This window comes from Saccopteryx leptura, chromosome 6 (genome assembly GCF_036850995.1).
Source record: "Saccopteryx leptura isolate mSacLep1 chromosome 6, mSacLep1_pri_phased_curated, whole genome shotgun sequence".
Taxonomy (NCBI): Eukaryota; Metazoa; Chordata; class Mammalia; order Chiroptera; family Emballonuridae; genus Saccopteryx; species Saccopteryx leptura.
Window position 1 is genome coordinate 10,906,810 of NC_089508.1, and position 24,962 is coordinate 10,931,771.

At 42.8% G+C, this 24,962-nt stretch overlaps 1 protein-coding gene and 1 non-coding gene across 5 annotated transcripts in view; both read right to left on the reverse strand.

Annotated features, from left to right (window-relative positions):
• Window positions 1-24,962, reverse strand: part of UNC79 (unc-79 homolog, NALCN channel complex subunit) — a 249,572-nt gene that overhangs the window by 9,288 nt on the left and 215,322 nt on the right. For all 4 annotated transcript variants that reach the window (XM_066342422.1, XM_066342421.1, XM_066342420.1 and 1 more), the window contains 6 exons: window positions 19,811-19,915; window positions 12,187-12,264; window positions 6,759-6,848; window positions 4,555-4,730; window positions 3,408-3,594; window positions 1,733-1,930 (listed from right to left, as the gene is read on the reverse strand). In XM_066342422.1, the coding sequence (XP_066198519.1) occupies window positions 1,733-1,930; window positions 3,408-3,594; window positions 4,555-4,730; window positions 6,759-6,848; window positions 12,187-12,264; window positions 19,811-19,915 (834 nt within the window). The remainder of the gene's footprint in view (window positions 1-1,732; window positions 1,931-3,407; window positions 3,595-4,554; window positions 4,731-6,758; window positions 6,849-12,186; window positions 12,265-19,810; window positions 19,916-24,962) is intronic.
• On the reverse strand, window positions 9,966-10,129 carry LOC136377670 (U1 spliceosomal RNA). Its single transcript, XR_010746348.1, has one exon. It is a non-coding gene; the product is annotated as a U1 spliceosomal RNA (small nuclear RNA).

Below are 24,962 nucleotides of genomic sequence, written 5' to 3' on the forward strand. Positions count from 1 at the left end.
GCCTGTGAGGTCTGTCTGCACAGTGAGCACTGGGGCCCACAAGGAGTGGTGATTTTTCACCTCCTAAGCCTGAATCAGAAACTGAATTTCAAAAGCTCCAGAGGTTTGCCGATTGTCATGCCTTCCTCATCCAACTTGGGGCCGCCAGGGAAATTCGGGTATTGATTCCGCTAATCTGCCTGGCGCCGTGATTCACACCAGAGGATCAATGGCTTCTGCTTCGTTCATTTCCAACTATAGAACTCGGGGCTTTGGGCCTTTCTTCCAGCTCTGTCATCTGGAGTGGCTGTTTAATTTATTGCATATCTGTTCTTGAGTCTTTGTTCTCTATGGAAAGGGTAGCCATGCTTATGACAGTTCAAAAGTACAGTAGTGACGATATCCCTTGTCAAAAATTCCTAAGGCGGGTCTTTGAGCACTCCAGGGAGATTTTACCAGACTGGCTTACTTGGTTGAAAGAAATTTTCAGAATAAAATTAATTCAAATTCATTTATAACATCATTTCTATAAAATCCGTTTGTAACATTTTAATATCAAAAGAGCTTTGAAGGAGAGATGTCCACAGCACCAAAGGCGAATGACAATAGAAGGAAACTTTTGACTCTAGCTTAAGTTAGAAGTCTCCATTTCATCGTCTGTAAAATAACAGAATAGAGGATTTTTCAATCTCTTAAATTCTTCTTCAGTCTCAGACTCTAGGATCCAAAAAATCTAATTATCTCCACATCATTCAGAGCTGTTCGTGTACCTAAAATTTTCACATAAATGTCCACTAAATTGAACTAAAACATCTCTCCCCGTGCAGAATTGCCTTATAATATCTGCTTCTCTAAAGAAACAAAAAGTGCTTCACTAAAGGAAATAGATAATCCCCTTCCCAATTGGAATGAAAAGAAAATATTTCTTAGACTAATCTCCAATCAAAAATCATTTCTGGAATGCATTTTGTTCATGGTGCAGTGTTGGGTTTCTGAGTATGCTGGGGTCGTCGTTAGAATGTTCTTCCAAGTTCCTTGCGCCTGGCAGACATGAATTCGACCCACACCCAAGACATTGGCTCTGCCTTCCCAGCTCAGAATCCTGCTCCAAAGCTGTGAGCTAAACTGAAGGACCCCCTTGTAAATGCCTTCCACACACCCTCCAATCTTGACTCCCAGAGGACAATCCAGGCATGTTCAATGAAGTGGGCTCAGGTTAACTGTATCGCAGATATTTCCCAATAACGTTTGGAGCAGCCCCTCACTTGGGAGCCATCTACATTAAACTAGAACTGGGTTTGAAGATTGGGGAGCTCAGGTCCTCTTGGGTAACTCAAAAAAGGCAAAGCTCTTTTCTGGTGCCTGGGTGGGATAAGCGTGTGTGGTCGGTCTGCTCTTAAAACACCACAAAAATGTGACCTGACTAGGGTTTTTCCAAAAATAATGTGACTCTCCCTCCTACTTCGCTCAATTTACAGCACCAAAACAGCTCTCAAAGGTAGATGGTTCGTATATATTCCCTTTGGCACTCGGTAGAGAAAACAGAAATTATTTATACTCAATTGACTTGTTCGCTTTGTTTTTTCATCAAAATTCTTATGCGGGCAGAACATCCAGTTTAGAATGTAAACATTCATCAATCCATTTCTATAACATTGCAGCCGAGATCTTTAAGACAGGCAGTGCGAGGACTGGAGTGGTCTGCACATTTTGAGATTCTAACCGAGAGAAAAAAAATTATTTGTGAACTCACCACCTTGTTGTGAGCCATCAGCTGAAGGATGCTGGGTGTCACCCTACTCCAAAACTCTAGTGCCGTCAGGATCGCTGTGAAGCTGAACTCATTCTGACTTTGGAAATTTGTAGCCACGGCACTTTGTTCACAATATACAGTCCAGAGCTGAGCAAAGATAAATGCATGGAAGAGGGAACACATGTGCAGCACGGAGGTCTGAGGAGGAACAGAAGGAGGAGCTGTTACCTTCTAGTGGGCCGGGCTCCTCCACGGAGCCCTCCCCGTGTGGCTTCGGCCTTCCAGGCACAGCCAAAGCGCGGCTAATTCAAGTGATCAGAGGCTGCATGCGGGAGGTAGCTCCAGCTTACAGACTCATGATCCATCACCTCAAAACCAGCTGCTCTTCACTCAACCTGTGGGGATGTGCTCAGAGAACAAAGCACCATTTCAAAGAGAAGACACCTCGGTTTGCAGAACAAATCTACCCACTCCCTTGCCCTTTAATGAAACTGACATTCCCATCCCTGAATTAGATCAGGAAGGCTAGACCATTCTACGATTTGAGAGGGTGTTTCCTCGTCTACAACAGGGGGACAACAGTACCCTCCTCACAGAGTTGAAGTCAGGAGTAAATGAGGTGATATATATGAACACACTGCCCAGCACTTGGTAACTGTTACTAGTCATAGCGGGAGTGACAGCGGCAGCGGCAGCAGAGGTAACACGCTCACAGGTGGTAAGCACCAATTGAGTGAACATCTGTGATGTCCCAGGCACTGTGCTGGATTGATATTTTCTCATAGATCATCTCCATAATCCTCAAAAACCATCCCCTCATCTATTTTAGGGAAAAAAGATCAGAGCTCAGCAAGGTTAAGTAACTGTCCAGGTCACAAAATTACAAAATACCATCCTTCAGAATTACACATGGATCGGAGTTGAAATAGTAGAAACTGACTGCCTAATTTCTCCTGCCAACATCATTCAGGTCATTCGGATGGGTGCTCTATGTTATCTTGTCCTGGCCCAAAGCCGCCGGGACCTCCCAAGTTCTGCCTGAGGTCTGTGAAGGGGCCTTGGCCACTCAGAGCTAATTAGCCCCAATGGGTCCACTTTGCTTGTACTGGCTCATGAATAATGCCCGCCTTGGATTAACTTTAGCGCCTGAAGCACATCACCTGTCTCTACCATTTACAAGTTCCTCTGCATAGAGGTGATTCTAATGTGTACTTTAGTGAATTTCCAACTGGCCTTCTTATTTTCATTTTGTACCTTCATATATCCCTAGATGTTTGGGTTGAAAAGACAGTGCATGAAAAATTAGATAGAGCATACATTTTCCTCCACTTAATACCTGGTTCTAAAAAATGAGCCCAGAATTTTTATTATATTTCTAGCCTCAAATTCCTCTTCATTATTTTGAGACGGAAAACGCCTAGGAAGCTAACTCTTGCTTGCCTCCATAATTTATCTTTATAAAAGTAAACTGAAAAACAATTTAGGGGAAAGAAAAGATAGTCTGGGAATTTAAACAACTTTAAATAAGGCATTAGCACTAAGCTGCTTTCCTAATGTCCACAGGAGGGCCGGTGATAAGATGCATTTTCTTCTCAAAAGAAACATAATTGGCTGATAAGGGTTTGCCATTAGCAATTTTGATGCAGATGGTCTTAATCTGGCAGAAATCACTTACCTTTGACTGCTCTGGAAATCCAATCAGGATAACAATTAGATGGTCTGCAATCTGGGAGCCCGCCTCCAGAGGTATAGGCAGGCAGGGAGAGGAGGCGTTTGGACACACTGCATTATGGGTGAGGGACCCCAGAAGCAGCCAGGACAACAGACGGATGTGGGAGACGCACTCGATGAATTCTTTAGGTCTAGCAGGGAAGAAGGAACTGTTAACGGTGGTTTCATGTCCTCTGTTTCATCGGGTGCGCAGCAGATGCTCATTGATGGGGGGGATGAAAGGGGTGTGTGGCCTTGCAGGCAGTTACATAAAATAAAACACCAAGGTGGCCGAGTGCCAACAAGACAATGTGTTTTTTGTTTGTTTCTCACTCTAATCCTGGATCGAAGCTTCCTGAGCAAAGAGTAGCCTTTGGTGACACGGGATTCAGTACCGTCCACCGTAAACTCGGCTGCCTTTCTGACTAGTTTCTCTTCCTACACTCTTTCCTTTCCTCTCATCAGAAAGTCTGATGTCCCCTCTAGAGGGGCGGGGCGGGGGAATAGAGGAGATATAACACATGGCCACCGTTTTCCTGCTCTCCATTCTCTCCCCTTGGCCTCCTCACCCCCACCCCCAACCTCTCCTCCAGCCAGCAGCTAACCACGCAAAGCGGCCGCCTCGAGCCTGCTCTGAGTGCCGCCTCCAACCACCCCCGGGCAGCTCTCTTCTGAGTGTCCCTCAGAGGCGGGATCAGGGCTCACACCTCCTCGCACTTGACTTCACTGCCGCTCTAGATCTTGTTCCCGCTACACTCCAAGTCCGTGGAAGCTAGGTAAGTTCTCAATGATCGCCTCTGGGTTTACTGAACGAGTTGTGAAACTAAGAGTTAAAGTGGTAAAGCTCCAAGTTTTCATCATCCTTCAGGATGACTGAGGCTTTCTGTGAGGGCAAGTTTCTTTTACGGGCAGCATACCACGAGATGCTCAAGCTCAAAATCGCTGCCAGGTCAGCAGGTAAGTACAAGATGGGTCTCGAGTCCCATCTTCCCGACCAATCACGGTCCACTCCCGTGAATCCTCAGTGCATTCATCTGCCCTCGCTGAGTCCCGGGAAGCTCAGGGTGCTCCCTGCCTTATTTACCCTCGTTGCCGGACGATAAGGGTCTTACCCTTGCTGCATTGCAGAAGGGGGATGATAGAGCCAAGGCAGATAGCGAATCACAGCTTTGTTATCTCTGTGGTTGCCCCGGGAGATTTCCATGGCTGCTATCTGAGCCAGCCCGACTTTGAGATGTCCACCGAAGGTGTCTTCATGCAGAGGCTGCGAACACGTCTTCATGTGGTTCTACAAAACCAAACGATCAGGTTGTCATTTCCACCCTCTACCGCTACTCCCAAGCGTACAATCCATAGAAACTTCAATGGCTTTCCACTGTTCTTTAGGTGAAAACAAAACAAAACAAAACAAAACCAGTCCTCTGCATACTGTAAAAAGCCTGAACTGATCTAGCTCCTGCAGTTCTGCATCTTCCCCCTATCCTTGTGGTCTTGCTATCGGGGTTCCCCCTCATGACTGGCCTGCACTCCTGCTGTTCTTCTGCCTAAAATACTGTTCCTGTCTCTCTCTATCTAATTAACTGTTATTCATTGTTTGGATTTTAGCTTAAGTGTCACTTCCTCCAGGAAGCCTTTCTTGACCTCCCCGCTGGCTAGGTCAGATCATCCTATTAGGAGATCTCATGCTGCTGTCTAGCTCTTCTTCATAGCAATTGTGAGTGTCACAATTTTACTTTAGTTTATATAAAACTTTCATTAAAGCTGGCCTCCGCTACCAGACTATAAATTAAATGAGGGCATCTACTGTATTCGTTTTTGTTCATCATTGCTTCCTAAATGCTTCAAACAGCGTGAGGTACATTATAGGTGCTCGATACATACTTGTTAAATTAATTTAGAAAAATTTCTTTGCTCAGTGTGGCTTAGTGAATGGAAAGAGGACTGAACTGGGAGTTGAAACCTAGTTTCTAGACCCACGCTGCTTTAATTAGTCACATGGCCTTAGGTAAGCCACCAGCCACTTGACCTTTCTCATCCGTGTGCTAAGACCACGGACTATCAGAGAGGTGGGTTATGTCTACCGCCCCCAACCTTCTGAGCACCATGGATCCTTCCTTTATTTTTCTCTGTATTTTTAAAGTGGCTCTCTAATATAAGCTAAAACTGTTTAGGTAACAATTGTTCCCTCTTCTTTGTACGTCGACGTCCTTTAAGTGTAGACAGCCAGATTCAGCCATCAGTAACCAGTGTACGATCCAACGCTTGGAAATTACTCAGTCTGGATAGCAAGAGAAATCATCGCTTTAATTTTGATTCTACTTTCCAGTAGGATGTGCAAATCTATCGCTGTCTCAAAAAACACTTAGATCATCTGAGCAGAGGCTGGTACTGAGTTGGGTGATAAAGGGGCCATATTTTTAGCTGATGACCTTCTGGCATGACTAGATCCTGTTTATCATAAAGGAATCATTTAGTGCCAGACGGCAATCTGGCTGCTCATTGGGCCAAGTTCAGGTCCTCTCCTGCCCTCTGTCTAGGGCCTTCCTCCAACTTCTCAGACCATCAATCTTTTAGTCGACTCGTGGCAAGGAGGCTGACTCGCATCAGCAATTCGTCCCACCCTGCCAAGCTACGAATAAGCTCCACAAATCCACTGGGACTTCGCCCATTTGCAAATTAAAGTTTGTTCTACTCCTTGTCTTTCATTATTTTCTTGAAGAAGATAGATTTAATGCAGATTTTTTAAAAACCATAAACGGCTTACATTCGCAAAATGTGTTACAATTCACAAGTCTCTTCACAAGCATAATTTCACATCTAACCTTGTAACCGTCAGCAGAGGAAGGTATTATTAGACTTACTTTGCAAATGAGGAAACTGAGGCTCTGGGTATTAAAGGAGCTCTGTGGCACAGTGAGACGCTGACGATATGGGAGTCAAAGCAGTCTTAGGTCAGCCCTAACTCCACCACTTACCAGCAGTGTGGACTTGAGCAAAGTACTGCACCACCTCAGGCCTCAGTTTCTTCATTTGGAGAACGGGAATAACACTTCAACAGGGGCCTGGCGAGCGCTGAATAAATGGCAGGAGGAAAGCCCTGTGCAGAGCTGATGCCGTGTGGAATATCCCTTCCTTGCCCCTTTCCCTCTTGGCAGAGGCGGAACTCCGGTCTCCGCCCTCCCCAGACACGGACTCACCCGGGTAACTGTCGATTCCCATCTGGTCTGCTTAGCTCTCTAGAAACCGGGTAACTGTCGATTCCCATCTGGTCTCTGTCTAGCTATTCTGAGAGACGGGCAGATGTAAGCGTCCTCACCTTCAGCTTGGTCAGCGTGTGCATGTCTGCCATGAAGTCCAGCACCTCGCCGATGGACTGCCGCACGCACTCCATGGCCGCCGTCCCGCACTGAAACACAAGGACACCGCTGGGGGCGCGCTCCGGGTCACCACCTTCACTGTGAGTCCTGACTGCTGGGACCGTCTCGCTCTGACTGCACGTGGTTTGTTAATGAGTTGTTTCATTTTCTGGATTTCTGACTCAGTCCATTACTCTCAGTATAGTCTGTGACTGAGTGTCTGCCCAGGGTTGGGACGAACATTGATAAAAGGTTTGTGGCGGAGAGCAAAGAAATAGCCTATGGGAGGCAGGGCTGACATGTTTTTTTCTCCGGGGCAACTGAACTGGGTTTTGTTTGATTGTTTTTCAACCAGTGGTACACAAAGACTCAGCCTATGTAAAGTCATTAGTATCTGTCTTTGTGACATGAGTCACACTACAATTACAGTAACACATTATCACTATAGGGAGTCTTAGAAACATATAAAATAGGTGACATCAAATTCCACCATCCAAATCTTCACTTTCTCCATTTAAAAAAACAAAACAAAAGGTATATAAATGAATACTGTCTTTGCGAGAAGAGTCGAAGATCTTAATATCCAAGTCAAGTCACTTACTCATACACAGTAGGCACACCATGGAGTAGATAAATATACGACAGCTGTGTTTTTGCTCAGGTTATATAAATAAACAAAACGGTCATTTCCCCCGGACACCAGCAGCATGTTTGGGAAGTTTTAAAGGAAAGGAAGGCATACTTGCGGCTTGGGTTATTAAATAGCATAAGCCTGTTCTCTCGGGGCTATGCAGTGAATTTTAGGATTATGAGCCAAGAAAAGGAAAATGAACAGACACAGGCTGCGACATCAAAGCTGCATGAGTGGACCCACACATCAGGCCGGGTTTCATGTGGATCAAAAGCAGGCCGTCTTTGAAGCCATCTGAATACGATGCTGAGGCCTTTCTTGGCTTTCTTTAGGGAAATCTGGAACATTATGCACTTAACTAGCTGACCCAGTCAGAAATCATTTTCCCATCTTCATGTAAATCTGCGGAGCCCTGAACTATATCGCCTCTATCCCTCCTGGACGGCTACGCCTGTCAGTGCCTCTGACAGGATAACAAACAGGAAAGGAAGGTCGCTGGCAGCTCTGTCAGAGTGCTTTCCAAGCATGTCATACGTGCTAAGGTTTTCTTCTTTCAGTTTAAATCAAGTGAAGGAATTATAAAAGGTTATTGTGTTCCTGCTTTGGGAATATTAATCCTTTAACGCCCGAAAGGATTCCCCCCCCCCCATGTGTTCCATTTTCTGCGACCTTTCACACGTCGTGCAGAGGGGAGAGGATCCTCCTTCCCTGCATTTCTTGGGAGGGGACGACTTCTTCCGCAGACAATATTTTGTGTCATTTCAAGTGGGCAAATGTCATAGAAAATAATCACTAAGAGCATTACTTAATATTTGTGGTTTAAGTTGCAAAAGAAAAAAAGAACAAGAAGAAAGAATTTAATATTACCCGGTTACATTTGCTCTAAAGACCAGTAACTACATCTAATGAAAGCCTTAAAATACACTTTATAGTCAGAATAATCTTAGTGAGCCCTACACACTTAGAAAAAAACAAAGCATATAATTCCCAAATCCCCCTCCTCCTTTTTTTTTTCTTTTTACTCTGCAAAACATAAGTATAACCTCGGGTGTGTTATTTAAAAAAAAAACCAACATCAAGAGTCACACTCCACTTGTTTCAGAGGCTTATATTTATTTCAATAGGCAAACCAATGATACAGGGGTTGAAAACATGTTCTAACCCAAAAACATGAATTGAAGAGAATCATATCCAATTCTTCCTCAAAACTTATGTCTGATTTTAAAGTTACATTGCTTCAATTATAAAAGGAACACGTGCAATGTGGAAAACATGGAAAATGCACAATAAGAGAAAGAAAAAGAAAACCCACCATTACTCTAATTCCTGCCCTCCGCCTATGAGACCGCCACTGCTAATAAGTCCTTCCAAGTCCTTTGAATGCACGTAACATAAACACATGCATACAATTTTTACAAGGCTGGGTTTTTTTTTTCTAACTTGCTTTTATATTAAATCCATCATTAGCATTTTCCAATTAATTAAAAGGTCTTTGAAAACTTGACTTGGTAGCCCCACAATAGTTTATCTTATAGATATACTTTGTTTTATGTAAACAAAACCCTAACATTCGATATTAATTTTATTCCCATATTTCTGCTATTTTAAATGCTGCTTTACTGAACATACTGATACTTGTATAGATTCCTATGTGCACACATAATGATTTTCTTGCGCATGTTCATAGCAGTGAACTGCCAAACTGCTGTCCGGCAAGGTTGTCCCATTTTTCAACACTGCCAGTAACTGATAAGAATACTTGCTTCACTTCATTATCAATAAGTTTGTTCATTAAGAAAAACCTGCTGATTTGCTGGCTGACTTTAATTTTTATACTTTTTAATGTTCTAATGTTTAATATTAATTTACAGTTCACTAATGGCTTGTGAGGGTAAAAAATTATATTTTGAATGGCATTTGGGTCATTGGAAAGGGTTCTATACGTAGCTCCTACAACTGTTTTTGCTTTTTTATTGTTATTGAGAAGTTGGTCTTCGACTTGTTGATTTCAATAAACCTTTTATATATTAAGGTTTATATATTCTTTTAAAGCTGTCACAGAGGTGGCAAATAATGAGTTTTAAAGAATTACACAATAAGGAAACCAGTGAGTGTGTAGCAGAGACTGGCTACCTATTCACAGAGCCATTTCTGTTCTTCCTTAGCATGAAACTAGACCCATTTCCCACCCTCCCTCGCAGTTAGGTGTGGCCATGTGACTGGGTTCTAGCCAGCAGATCTGAGTAGGAGAAATACACATCACATTCAGACCTGGCCCATGAAAACCTTCCGTGTACCATATTCCCTTCTCTCTTCCCACCCATCTGCTGAATATAGAGGACTGCACCCAGTGGAAAGAGCCTGATCTCTAAGTGTTCACATGGCAATCTTCCTCCTCCTTCTCATAATCAAGATACCCACTTGAAGTTCACACCAGCAATAACTTCACATAAACTTTCTCTGTGTTTGGTCACCAAGAATTGGCATTTTATCTCATAGCATTACCCTAATTACTATTAAAAACTCTTTTTTTTTTCAGGGGAGAGTGCGAACGCAGTCCCCCACTACCACAAATTATGCAGTTGAGTTTCCCACATTTGGGGAAATCGCAGGGGTCAGCACATCCCGAGTGCAATGGATAAGCCTCGCTCTGGGAAAACCACCTTCGGGATCATGGTATCTCCCCTGCCAGGTAAGTATGTTATTAAAAACTCTTTTAAAGAAACATAGTCTAATAATTCTACTCCCAGAAATCTGTTATAAAAATATAGTCTAAAATATGAACAAAGATTTAAGCACAAAAATGTTTATCACATATTAGTTACAACTGTAGAATACTGAAAATATCCAAAAATAATTAATGTGTATTAATATTATTTTTAATAGTTATTGCTTATTCAGTACTTACTATATGTCCAGCACCATGCTAATATGTTTTACATGCATTTTTCATTCCATCTTCAACCTAGACACTGGGACCTGTTATATCCCATTCTATAGATCATACAAATTAAAGACTCATAGGTTAACTGACTTTCCTGATCACACAGCTAGCAAATCAGACCTCATTCTCTGGTGTGAATCTAGCCCCTATGCTCTTAACCACTATTCTATAGTATATCCACATGAGATAATACTCTAGCCATCAAACTTTAGGGAAAATACTTATGATATATTAACCAAAGTGGCACTTATATTATGGTTTCAACTGTGTTTAAACAAATAGAGAAATAAAAAGAAAATACAGTAATATGTTAGTAAAATTATCTCTGTGTGGAATGATTACTCTCCCTCTCATAAAAATTCTACACATCAAAAAAGTAAATAAACAGTAGTTTTAAAAAAGTGTTTAGTGTTGTGGGTAAAACCGGTATACCTATAAATGTGAAGTAATAAAACCTATTTGGGAAACAATATGAGAATATGTGTCATTAAGATATTACTAATCTTTAACTAAGGAGTTAATCCCAGGGATATAATTCAAAATAAAGATGAATATAATTTTTAAAGTAAATATATTTTATATATACTTATATTATGAATATATATTATAAATATAACACACACACACACACACACACACATATATTAGCAAAGAAACTGGAAAGTATATAAATTTCCAACAATATGGGAGGAAGCTAATTAGGGAAGTAAATAGATCAAAACATGGAAAAAATATAAAACAATAGAGTTTTCATTTTGAGGAAAAGGAATTATAGGCAAACTTTTTTTTTCTCTATTAACTTTTTTCTACTGAAAATTTAAATCTATTAAATTTTTTTCAATTAATAATATTTCTATAGTTGTTGAGTTTGTTGCAGTAAACTTGCCATCAATAAGTAATTGTGGCCCTGGCCGGTTGGCTTAGCGGTAGAGCGTCAGCCTAGCGTGCGGAGGACCCGGGTTTGATTCCTGGCCAGGGCACACAGGAGAAGCGCCCATTTGCTTCTCCACCCCTCCGCTGCGCCTTCCTCTCTGTCTCTCTCTTCCCCTCCCGCAGCCAAGGCTCCATTGGAGCAAAGATGGCCCGGGTGCTGGGGATGGCTCCTTGGCCTCTGCCCCAGGCGCTAGAGTGGCTCTGGTCGCAACATGGCGACCCCCAGGATGGGCACAGCATTGCCCCCTGGTGGGCAGAGCGTGGCCCCATGGTGGGCGTGCCGGGTGGATCCCGGTCGGGCACATGCAGGAGTCTGTCTGACTGTCTCTCCCTGTTTCCAGCTTCAGAAAAATGCAAAAAAAAAAAAAAAAAAAAAAAAAAAAGTAATTGTGGTTTTACATCTTCAATCCTGTCAATAATAATCTTAACATATTTTACCAAATAGTTCACTAGTTGATAATAATGAAAATTTTTTAATTTTCAGAGGAAATAGTATAAAGGAAAACAAGGTATTACAAGGCTTACTTATTTCTGAAAGTAGTTAAATCAAATTGGTTCGTGGAGGCCAGTATAAGAAAACTGATGATGGAAAAACAAAACTTGAATCAAACCTGTTCTTTATGTCTGATAATTTCTTCCTTCTGCTTAACTTGCTCCTTCCATTTTACTCAGCTTTCCTGGGATTAATAGTTTACAAGGGCTGGGATTGATTCAAGTTTTCATTAGCACTCATTTTTCAAAATAGGCTAATATAGCTTCAATTTTACAGTGCTTGTTTTATCAAAGTGAACTGGGACAAAGGAAAAAAAAACAGCTCTTTGCTGAATGAGGAGATGAGAAAACACGTCAATCGTAGACAAGTCACTCGGTCAGGACTTACCCCAGGTACAGAGGCGATCATCTGCTTGTTCAGGATGGTTGACTCAGCTAGTTTGGTTCCGGCATCTGCACAAATAAACTATTAAGAAATTGAAAGGATAATTATTTTTAAGAGCATTTGGACAGTAATAAGTAGTTGATCATTTTATTAACTTGGCTTAAATTTATTAGTGTCAATTTTTATGACAATCTACCCTGGGTTGATGGTACTTGCTAATTGTGACCATTGACTCCTATCAGAAATTCAGAATCATTGTACTGAAATAAACGCGCTGATTCTGCCTTCACCCAGACAGCTAAATGGCACCGGCAATGTGCATTCAAACAAGGGGGAAAGAAAAGATGTCAGCATTGTCGGATTCACTCTGAAGTTATTCTATCTATTCTTCAGCACTTCTTGACAGTTACCGAATTTTCATAGATTGTTCCAGACTTCTATCATTCACTTAGAATGCAAACAGAAAACCAGTAGCTGTTTCCACCCCTCCCAGGCCCCTCTGTCTCTAGTTTTCTTTTTCCCACTTCACGCCTATCCTCCGTGCTGATCATGAGCCCCACTCCTGCTCTGTGTCCCCGCAGGACTTGCACATACTTCCATTGTAACAGTCAGGACATTAGAATGCGATGACCTATGAGTCTATTGCTGAACCTGCTATGAGCTCTCCAAGAGCCCAGGCTCCATGCCCCTCACCCCTAGCACTAGCGCCATGCCTGACATCTCAGAGATCTGTCAAATCTGCAAGAGTCTGTCAAATGAATTGATTAATCAATTATGACCTGAGATCATGATGAGGATGGATTAGCCAGATTACAATTTAATTTCCTTCCTTAAAGATTTTTACAGGTGTTTCCCACTTAATGCGACATCCAACTATTCGTTAATGGGTTTAGGAAAAAGGTTAAACATGAAGTCTGTAGAATTTACAATGAGCAATTATTTCTCAGGGACTCTCTCTCTCTCCTGGCCTCTGCCCAGTGTCCTCAGTCACACTGGGATCCAGAGCCGCTGCAGTGCTGCATCCAGAGGCTCAGAAAGAACCTTTGACAGTGACACCTCTTCCTTCTAATTCATTTGACTCTCACATCGAAAGCACAGAAGAGTTGGGTAGGTCACAACAATGAGAGGAGTTCGGCAAGGCAGGCTCCGACCCCGTCACACTGGGGAGAAGCAATACGGATTAGGGTGCTAGGGAGAGTCTCAAGGAGGCTGATGGGTAACAGAAACCAGCTTATCGCGGATGGATCGGGGGTCAGAATCAAGACATTACTGGTAGGAAGCAGGCTGTGGCTAACAGGAGGAGCTATAAGCCAAAGGCCTTCCTTCTGAGGTCAAGAAATGCCTCGATTTCTTGTTCAAGCCCACAAACAGGTCTGCAAGTGTGTTCCTCCATGAAAGGTGTTTCTACACAGGTAACCGAGCAGGGCTGGGAGGGCAGGAAGCACAGCTGTCTCTGCAGGTCACGTGGCAGGAGTGGGCAGGTCAGATTCCATCGCTTCCACTCGCCTCCAACACAGTTACAGAAAGCTGCAGAACCTATCTGGTCGTTAACTCTGAATCAGGCGAAGAAAGTGCCAGCTAGTAACATCCAAGGGATGCTACTTCCCTTCCATTATTTTATACAGGAATGCTTATGTCTGCTCTTCTAACTTAGGCTCACTTCTAATACAAGGAAAAGTAAATAAATCAGGATTTAAAAAAAATAAAAATAAAGGCTTTAACTTTGGCAAAAGCCTCTAAGTAAAAAATCTGATAGAAGTATATAATGAAAAGAAGGCACTCCCAAAATCCTGGCAGATAATTTTCCCCACTAAATGTATTTTCAAAAGCTGAGTCTGCGATCTAAGACAAACTACTTATAACTAAGTTCCAAAACCTCTGTCAGGACATGAACATTTTAATTAATTTCTCTAAAACAGAAACTGGAGACTGCAGTTAGGAGAAGCCCAGGGCCAGACAGAACTGCATAGAAGTGTGAGGGCAGGGAGCCCAGGGAGCGGGAGTGCACACTGTACCCTTGGTCCCTAAGGTACCCTGGGGGTCTACCCCCCGGTCCCTAAGGTACACTGGGGCTCTACCCCCCCCGGTCCCTAAGGCACACTGGGGCTCTACCCCCCCGGTCCCTAAGGCACACTGGGGGTCTACCCCCCGGTCCCTAAGGCACACTGGGGCTCTACCCCCCCGGTCCCTAAGGTACACTGGGGCTCTGCCCCCCCGGTCCCTAAGGTACACTGGGGCTCTGCCCCCCGGACCCTAAGGTACACTGGGGCTCTACCCCCCCGGTCCCTAAGGTACACTGGGGGTCTACCCCCTGGTCCCTAAGGTACACTGGGGCCCTATCCCCCGGTCCCTAAGGTACACTGGGGGTCTACCCCTCAGTCCCTAAGGTACACTGGGGGTCTACCCCCCGGTCCCTAAGGTACACTGGGGCCCTACCCCCCGGTCCCTAAGGTACACTGGGGGTCTACCCCCCGGTCCCTAAGGTACACTGGGGCCCTATCCCCCGGTCCCTAAGGTACACTGGGGGTCTACCCCTCAGTCCCTAAGGTACACTGGGGGTCTACCCCCTGGTCCCTAAGGTACACTGGGGCCCTACCCCCCGGTCCCTAAGGTACACTGGGGGTCTACCCCCCGGTCCCTAAGGTACACTGGGGCCCTATCCCCCGGTCCCTAAGGTACACTGGGGGTCTACCCCTCAGTCCCTAAGGTACACTGGGGGTCTACCCCCCGGTCCCTAAGGTACACTGGGGCCCTATCCCCCGGTCCCTAAGGTACACTGGGGGTCTACCCCTCAGTCCCTAAGGTACACTGGGGGTCTACCCCCCGGTCCCTAAGGTACACTGGGGCCCTATCCCCCGGTCCCTAAGGTACACTGGGGGTCTACCCCTCAGTCCCTAAGGTACACTGGGGGTCTACCCCCCGTCCCTAAGGTACACTGGGGCCCTACCCCCCGGTCCCTAAGGTACACCGGGGCTCTACCCCCCCGGTCCCTAAGGTACACCGGGGGTCTACCCCTGGTCCCTAAGGTACACTGGTACAGCCAGGCTGTGCCCTCCAGGGCAAGGTAAGATTTGTGAAGAAGCAAAACTTGGAGCATCTCTATCTCCCATCAGCAGAGCCGGCTCTCACCCACCACACTCGGCAAAGTGGGAAAAGTAACAATGTAAGTAGGTCGTCAGCCACGTCCTGTCAAGATATGGGGCCAGATTCAGATGTCTGATCTGTGATAACTCTTAGAAATCACAATGAATCAAATATCACCCTAAACATTATGGAGGTTCTGTGGAGAGTCTGATATGGTAAAGGGTATAAAAGTGCATCAGCTTAAAACCTTCTACTGTTTATTTTATTTTATTTTTTATCAATGCACATTACTCTGGTGCATTTTTACATAATATGCACAACTAAGTAAACTTCTCTGTCGTCGTTTTATATAGCTGCCAACCAGGAACTAAAAAACTCTGCTATAATTTTATAGAATTGCTGAATTATAGACATATAAGCCCAATCAGAAGGGGACAGAGTGACTGCCACGCAAGGAGGAATCGACACTCTTGAGTAGAATTATGCACTCCCGCAAGAAGACAAAAGAGCACAGAAGAAATGCCCTATCCATGATGTGTCATTACTAAATTCATTATCAAAAGGAGACTCAAAATAGCACCTCCACCTCTCACCTGAAAGAGTGATCAGATTGTTACCAACCCCGCATCAATAGTAGCTGTGAATTAAAAGCAACAGTGGTACCCCTGCCATTTCTTTGTCTTCCAGCCCACAACTAACCTATCTTTAAAAGAAAACCCTTCACCCACATGATTTCTCATACTTGAATATGCAGGTATATCCCACACAGTGGGAGTGTTACATGCAAGTTAGCAGAACTTGCCACAAGTTAGTCTACTCTTGCCACATAATATGAGCTGAGGATGTTCTTTTGGATTTGAGTTTATATAGCCTTTATGGTGGCTGTTAATGGGTTATCTGTTACAGAAACTCTGCTTTAATCCGCCTTGAGAACACTTATAAGTCACCTTACACAGCCCGACCAGTAGTGAAGCAGTGGACAGAGCCCTGACCAGGGATGCTGAGTCCCAGGTTCAAAATTCCGAAGTCACTGTCTTGATTATGAGTTCGCCGGCTTGACTATAGGATCAATGACATAATCTCAGGTTGTCGGCTTGAGCTCAAAGGTCACTGGCTTGAGGCCCAAGGTCACTGGCTTGAGCCCAAGGTCACTGGCATGAACAAGGGGTCAGTGGTACAGCTGGAGCCCCCCAGTCAAGGCACGTTTGAGAAGCAATCAATGAACAATTAAAGTGCTGCAACTATGAGTTGATGCTTCTTATCTCCCTCCCTTCCTCTCTCTCCCTCCTCCCTCTCTCTCCCCCAAAATAAAAAAAATCTCACATATCAAGTAGCAACAGCAGACCAGTAGAAGAGAAAACGTCATAAGTGAAAGAAAACTGTCAACAGGTCTGAATTAAAACAGCAAGATAGAGTCTTGGTCCAAAGTGCAGAAGAACCACAACTGGATGGTTGACAGTTTAGATTCTGAAGAATACATAATATTTTTCTATTTTGCAAATTCTTTCCTGTTCAAGAAGTCCACTTGAACACTTAAGAACACCTGACTTTACATGTAAGTAAAAACAAATAATAGGAGTCGTGGCTGGACAACCACTACAGCAGGCTAGGAGGGTTCCCACGGTCCGGACTCCGGGAAGAAAGTCTACGAATTAAATAATGAACTGGTAACATCACTGCCTTGAAACATTAAGAACGAGGGTGAACCCACAGTCCTTGTGCAAGTATCTCAATGTCCTTAAAGGGGACTCACACAGAAAGAGTATCTGGTAAACAACAAAGGCATGGTCTAGCTATGAGAAGGATGTAAACAGCTCCATCTCTATGAACTCATCAAACTACTAAGTTATTCATTGAAGAGGCAGAGGAAGTACCCTAGCGCTTTCCCGTTGGCTGAGAGGATGAAGGGTGAATCCAAGCTATGAGAAACTGATTCTCGTCTCACTCATCGCCAGTGTTATTTATGATGGCTCGCCAGGGGAGTTTCTCCTTCCAAATATTGCTTTCTTTTCTCTTTCCAAGTTGTATTCTCAGTTAAACAAAGCCACGCCCACTGCCTTCAGACGTGGTCACTAACTATCTACAAAGGAAGTTACTGTCTGCCTCAAGCACATTATCTGTCCATACTGTGAGCTGGTCCCCCAGGAGCTGGGGCCTGATGTGCCCCATCAGTAAAGGGAAGAGCATTCTCTGACTCCAGGTTAGATTCTCTGGCCTAAGAGAAGCTACCAGAAAGCAGGTTATGTCCTGCGCTGTCCTCTGCAGAACACCTGCAGTGCAAGGCAAGAGGAAGAGGAACAGGAAAGCCCTCCAGCAAAGGGCACTATTCACGAGGAGAGACAGGTGCCTCTTCAGCTCATGCGTGGCCCCACAGGGGACTTCTCCCCATCACTTAGCCAGGAGCCACAGGGCAGACACGGGGACTTCTAAGTGTGCCTCCATTTTATTTCTCTCGGTAAGGAAAACTGTTAATCCTAAAAGCTTATGGAACAAAGATATATTACTTCAAAATGGCACAATGCTTAACATATCTTGTTGGAGATGGAAAGATTCATAAAGTTGTTCCTAATGGGCACAATCTCTAAATGTCTCCAAAATGCCTCTCCAACCTAAATAATTTTACAACTTGATTTTTTAAATTTCATGATTCAATGATAAAAATATATACATTCAGAAGAATCTATCTTTTTGCCTTCTTTCTTCCTAAAACTAATTTGTTTTGCTATTGCTCACCTGGCTGTGATGTAATAGTCCCTGTTTCCATGGGCTCCTTAAGCACTGCGCCATTGGAACTGTCAGCCGTTCCCCACTGTCTCGTGGCAAGCGCTGGTTACGGCTGACTGAGGCGCCGCACAGCAAACAGTCACAGCAGCGGGGCTGCGCCCCAAAGGAAGCTCCGCCCCACAGATCTGCTCTGCTTGACTCTAGGGACAGTTAAGGGAATGCTCCCCGATGCCCACAGGAAAGCACCTTCAGGGCCTGAAACCCATTCCGTTTGGAGGTGGCAGGTCACCAACCAAAACACTATCAGAAGCAAGTGACTCCTAGACACTGTCAACCCGCTAGCTTCACTCTCTCGGGGGCTCCTTCACGAAGCTCAGTCCGTCTGCACTCTCCTCCAGCTCAGCGGGGGTCCCATTCATCTTTATGGTCACTTGTGCCAAAGTCGCTTGTACCCAAAAGCGGGATAGCTGCTGATGTGTGAGCAGGAGGGGCGGAACCATGGCAACCCACCGGAAGAGAGGCAAAGGGCCTGGGGACCACACATCTGTCCAGGCTGGGGTTCTGCCTCTACCATCGGCCTCTTGGACCGTCTAGCAACTTGGTTCAGTGGGAGCCACTTCGTTCCGACTACACCTGCCTGACAGCCACTGCTGTCATTCCAGCAATCAGTGTGCTGAAAGAGCCTCCATGTGCCCCCCAAAAGTTCTCCAGAGACAACTGAAGACCATTCTTCATTGAAAATGCACCAACTTTTAATTAAATCTCCGAGCTTTGAGAAAAAACTCATTTCGGTTCTAAGGATTAGTAGTGTAGAGTAGTGAAAGAAGGGGACCAAGAGCTGGATGTAAAGTGGTAAATGACAGGAACCCTTTCCTCTCTTCTCCCAGGAAAACGCCTCAATTTCCATACACCCTGCAAGCCCCTTTTCTAGACCGCTTCCCTATTCAGTACACACCTCTGCTGCTCTGCCCATTTCACTAGGAAATTTTGGTTCGCATGTCAACTTCCCCTACCCGATAATAAACCCTGGAAGGAAGGGGCCTTGGCTTACTCATCCCTGTCTTCCCAGCACCTGGGCCTTCCTCCCAGGCCTTCCTCCATCTCCCAGGCTGAGCTGGCCCCTCCTCCTCCATAGCACTCTACAGACTGCATAACGGTCAGCACATTATCGGGATAGGGACTATGCCTTTTACATCTCTGTGTTCCCAGAACCTATCCCAAACCAGGTGATCAGTAAATACATGTCATGAGAAATACTGCTGGGTCAAAGGTGGACAAATAACGAAAGACCTCAGTAGTTCAGGCACCACAAGGTCAGGGTAGGTGTTCAATGCAGAGTACAACCTGATAAAAAGCAGAGATTTAGCAAACTTCACCTAGGCCAGCCAGGAGCCGGAAGACTGGGCTGCCGTGGAGAGAGCTGAAGGCGGGACACAAAGCTCAGAGCAGCTATGGTAATGTGAACAGGTGATGGGAAGCCTGAGCAGGTCTCTGCGAACAGGTGATGGGAACCCTGAGCAGTTCTCTTTGATTAAACAGACCCCGTGGTCAATGCTGGCTCTGCTATGGCAGCGGTGTGATGTTGGGCAAATCACTGACCGCCCCCTCCTTGAGCCTCAGTCTCCTCATTACAACACGGAACCAGTACCTCCCATGGCTGTAAGGATCAAGTGAGGGGAATATGTAAAGCACCCACCTCATTGCCTGGCACGTGACAGGTGCAGAAATACTTGATCTATGCATATGCCCCAGGCCTTCCTTAATTTTTCCAAACGTAAGTGCATCTCATGAAAGTTTTACAAACAAGGCATAAGCCTACCTGGACGAGCAGAAGAAGGTTTGTGTCGGGTAAAGGAGACTTCAGCTTCAGGGCCTGCAGAAGTTCTAGAACAACACTACGAGACAAGTACAATTTATCCCGCTCCTAAATAAAACAAAATAGAAGGTAAGCATTTTCTAAAAATTCAACTGGAATAGATCTAGGTCAAAAGAGCTTCTAAGAGACTTATAGATCAGAAATAAAAAATAGTATTTAAAAATGCACAATGAGCTGTCCTTAATAAGTAAAATTAAAACTAAAAAAGGAAAAATTAAAAAGGCATTTTTGTATGTGTGTGATGAGTTTTCTGCAGCACCGAGAACACAAAATGTAATGGGTAAGAAAAAGACAGGCTAGCTCTGAAATACTGAAACCAAAGGACCTGGTTCTTATTCACTGTGGATGATGCAGGTTCCCAGAATTGCACAAACTAAACATATCTAAAAGTATTTTTTCAATAGAAAATAATTTAGAGAGAAACATGTACAACTACCTAAAGGATCTAATATCCTCTCTAAGGAACTTACTTTTTAAATGGACAAGCTTAAGCATACAGAAAAATAGAGAGGTGGGATATATTAGGTACCGTCAACCTGCTTTATTAAATCACAACTTTTTGCTTTGATTTTACATTTTTTATAATAAATCAAACACCACAGAAACTAAATTAAACACCACAGAAACAGCTGAGGGTTCCTATATAGTGCATTTTATTCTTTCTCCCTTCCTTGAAGTAGCCACTATTTTGACCTAGTGCTTATTATTTAGTGTATGTTTTTACTCTTTTACTAATATGTAATATAATATTATTTTTGCATATTTTAAATTTTATATTATAATGTATAATTATAAAGTAATATTATAATGTATACTATAATACACAGCTTATCTCCATAGTGCGTTATATTGTTTTTGCATGTTTTTAACTTTCTATTAAAGTGTATATTTTATATATTGCAAATTTTTTAACTTCCTATAATGGTATACTGTGCATATCTTTCTGCAACTTATAGTTTTTCACTACATTATATAACAGTTTTGAAATTTGCCCCTAATGGTACACATAGCTTAGTTCTTTCAACTAAATGGATTAATATGTTATGTATGAACATACCAAAATTCACTGATCTGTCCTCGTATCAATGGAATGCTAGATTGTTTTCAATTTTGTAAGCCTTTTCTATTGTCGGCTATAGTACACATGCAGCACAGTACATAAAACATAAGTGTGCAGGTAAATGGATTAGTATAGATTGAGCTCTCATGGAATCAGCCCCCAGGTCAAACAACAGCACGTGGTAAGCATCTTAGAAGCCCCTGGCCCGTCCTTTCCGGATCACAATCAAGTCCCTGGAGACCCTGTGGGTTTAAATCTACTGTCTTCATTCTCCTCATTCTCACTTGTGTTATCTTGCCTCCTCTCCTCATATGTCTGTTTATCATTGCATGCTGGATGTTTTATTTAAAAAGTATTTATAAAAATAATTTGAAGCCTGAAATGTTATCTTTCTCCAAAGAGCTTTCTGTTTATTTTTGGCAGGTACCTGAAGGCACTAGAAGTCCAGGGTTACCTTAATAAGCATACGAGCCATATACTTTCTTATCTTGGGCCATAAAGAACTTGACACTGAGCTGCGTCCATATGAGGGCAAGTTTACTTCTGGGGTATCTTTGTGGTTCCAACGAAAAGTGTGTGTGTGGTGGTGGGGGGGGGTGTATCAGATAAATCCCAAAAGAGTTCCCGCTCCTAGATTGTGACTTTTGTCCCCTTAACCTGAATCTTCCAGAACCGCAGTTCTATCTTTTTGTCACTGCTTTCTGATAGGCAAACAACCCCAGGGCAAAACGCCTGCAGTGCTAAACTCAGGGCTGCATTTCTGGGTCCGCCAGACCTTAGCCTGGTAACTCTGCTCTATCTGGTTAGCATTTATTGCTTTTAAGCCATTTTCAGAAAATATTCTGTTCACTTTTTTTTTAACTTTTTAAAGTAAATGGGAAGATGGGTTCAAATCATCTAGTCTATCATTATCAGGGAGAAAGTCTAAGATTTTTACTAAATTATATTTATATTAAGTTTATAGTTTATTTTGTGAGAACTGGCTTCTTTGTTATGCTGGGTCCTCATCCATGAACATGAGATCTGTCTCTATTTATTTAATGTGCAATAAAAATTTCTGGCTATCTCCATTAAGTTCTTGCACATTTGTTACATTCATTTTTTTGTTGTCACAGTAAATGACATTTTAAAAGGATATTTTATAATCATTTGTAGCTGAACATTAAGGCTGGTCATTTCTGGTTGTCCATTTGTATCCAACATTCTTGCTGAAGGCTCATAAAAGTTATGAAAAAGTGTTGATAAATAGAGTCTCTTCGGTTCATTGGTAATCTATGAAAAGTGAGAGTTTTATTTTTCCTTGCCAATCCTTATAAGTTTGATTTCTTCTTCCTGTCTTACTGAACTTAGTAGAACACAGGGCCAGTGTGAACAGAAGTAGTGGTAACGGGCATCTTTGTCTTATTTATGATTGTAAAGGGACTACTGCTGACATCTCACCATTAAAAGTGACGTTTCCTAGAGGTTCCTGGTAAGCAACCTTTGTCAAAAAAGTTCAAGAAGTTCCTTCTATTCCTAGTCTTACAAGAATTATCATAACAGATGCTGAGATCACGGTAAAAGTTTTTCTCCATTAATCTGGTAATACAGTGACGTAAGTAGACGTTTTAATATTTAAACCATTATTATATTTCAAGAAAGTCTCCACTGGGTCATGAGGCTTTAGTTTTGACCACTGATGTGGTATTTATCCTTCAGAAATTTTCCATCTTTGAAGTACAATTGGTCTATAATTTTTCTTCCTTCCATCTCTTATCTGGTTGGTATCAGCAGTCTATTGGTCTCATAATATGGTGTAATATATGTTTTAGTACTTGCTTCAGTTAAAATATATTAGGAAGGCCCTGGCCGGTTGGCTCAGCGGTAGAGCGTTGGCCTGGCATGCGGGGAACCCGGGTTCGATTCCCGGCCAGGGCACATAGGAGAGGCGCCCATTTGCTTCTCCACCCCCCACCTCCTTCCTCTCTGTCTCTCCCTTCCCCTCCCGCAGCCAAGGCTCCATTGGAGCAGAGATGGCCCGGGCACTGGGGATGGCTCCTTGGCCTCTGCCCCAGGTGCTAGAGTGGCTCTGGTCGCCACAGAGCGACGCCCCGGAGGGGCAGAGCATCGCCCCCTGGTGGGCAGAGCGTCGCCCCTGGTGGGCACGCCGGGTGGATCCCGGTCGGGCGCATGCGGGAGTCTGTCTGACTGTCTATCCTCGTTTCCAAATTCAGAAAAATACAAAAAAAAAAAAAAAAAAAATATATATATATATATATATATATATATATATATATTAGGAAATTTCTAACTTTCCTAATACTTTATTTAATATTCACTCTTAAATAGCTTAACTGGTAGAAAATCCAGGTGAACAGTTATTTTTTCTCATAATTTTTAAGTCATTTTTCCATTGTCTTCTGGCTTCCATTGTGCTATTGAGAAGTATGTTGTCAGTCTATCTATAAAGTGTCTTTTCTCTTGGAGGCTCTTAACCCTTTGAGTAGTGAGTTCTTTTCATGCTCACTGACCCCCAGGAATAATTTTTTTTTTCAAAAAATGAAATTAGTTCCCATTACAGTTTTATTAACTTAAAATCATGTTTGTTTGATAACCAATTTATGGAAACAAGAAGAACACACATTTGCCTTTTTTTAATGTGCCTTATATATTTTTAAAATAAATCAATCGTACTCTGGATGGTCAGGAGGTACAAGGACGTACATGAACATTCGTACTACCAAAGGGTTAAACAATTTTGTCTTGGCTGTTCTATCAACTTGTACCTTATTCATGTAGACTATGACATGAGAGGTAAAATTGAGTTTATCTGTAATATTTTTAGTGCTTGTTGTTTTTCCTGAATCAAAGCATTAATGATTTTCATCAATTCTAAAATTGATTTAAAAAGCCTATTTTTCCTCTCTGAAACACTTATTAGATACATGTTAGATCTTCTCTTTATAGTCCTCATCTCTTTATCTCTCTATGCTGCATAATATGTGACTTCTTCAGTTCTATTTTCCATTTCATCAACTCCCTCTTTGGCAATATCTAATTTGTTGTGTAGCCTGTCCATCAACTTTTTTACATTAATGACTATTTCATCTCTAGAATTTCTTTGTTCAAATCTATCTGGGATTTTTTTAAGTAACTAGATTTCTTCTCATGTTTTTAATTCTTCCTTTATAAGCTTATCATTTAAAATATGTTTTTATAGTCTCTATCACATAGTTTGCAGTTTCAATATTGGAAAATCTTAGGGGGAATAATCTTGCTGTTTGATGACTCTGCTCATTAGATTATTTCCTCATATGATTTATAATATTAGATTGTGAGCTCATGTTCATCAGGATTTTAATTATGAAAATATTGTTGGATCTAGGTCAAAAGCATATCCCTCCAGGGAGGTTTGAGGACTGACTTCAAGTTTGTTTCTGCCAGAATTCCAATGCTATTACTTGCTCAGCACCAACGTTACTTGACTTTTTAGTTTGGGAGCTCACAGAGCATGCAGATAATATAAATCAAACTCTCAGCATGTTCAAAGGTAGGTTCATGTTTACTAATTCTCAAGGAAGACTATAAAATCTTTCTCTCAACTCCCAAGTTCAGACAGATCTCATTCTTTGTCACCCTCATGTAAGAATATATTCTTTCCAAATCCACTCTTTTACCAAACCTACATAGCCTTTCAAGTGTTCTGACTTTCTACTAGGGATGACTCAGCTCTAACTCCCAGCCTGAAATAGTTCCAAGACTTCATCTCCTTTCTCAAAGTGGGCTTTAAAACTCAAACCACTAAGTTACCAAGACAAGTAAGTCCCCCATCTCAAAACTTTTACAATTATCAGCTTACACGCTTACTATGCTGGGTCTCAATTCCCTTTCATACGTTTCTGTTTTTATTTTCATAAAATAAGCTCTACTTTTAAAATCATGTTTATTTCATCCACCATTTCTAGTGCTTAAGTGGGACCGTTTTCAAGTTACCGAGGCTGCCAGATTGGTAAGAAGAGAAATCTCTGAAACCTATAATTTTCCACACTTTTTCTT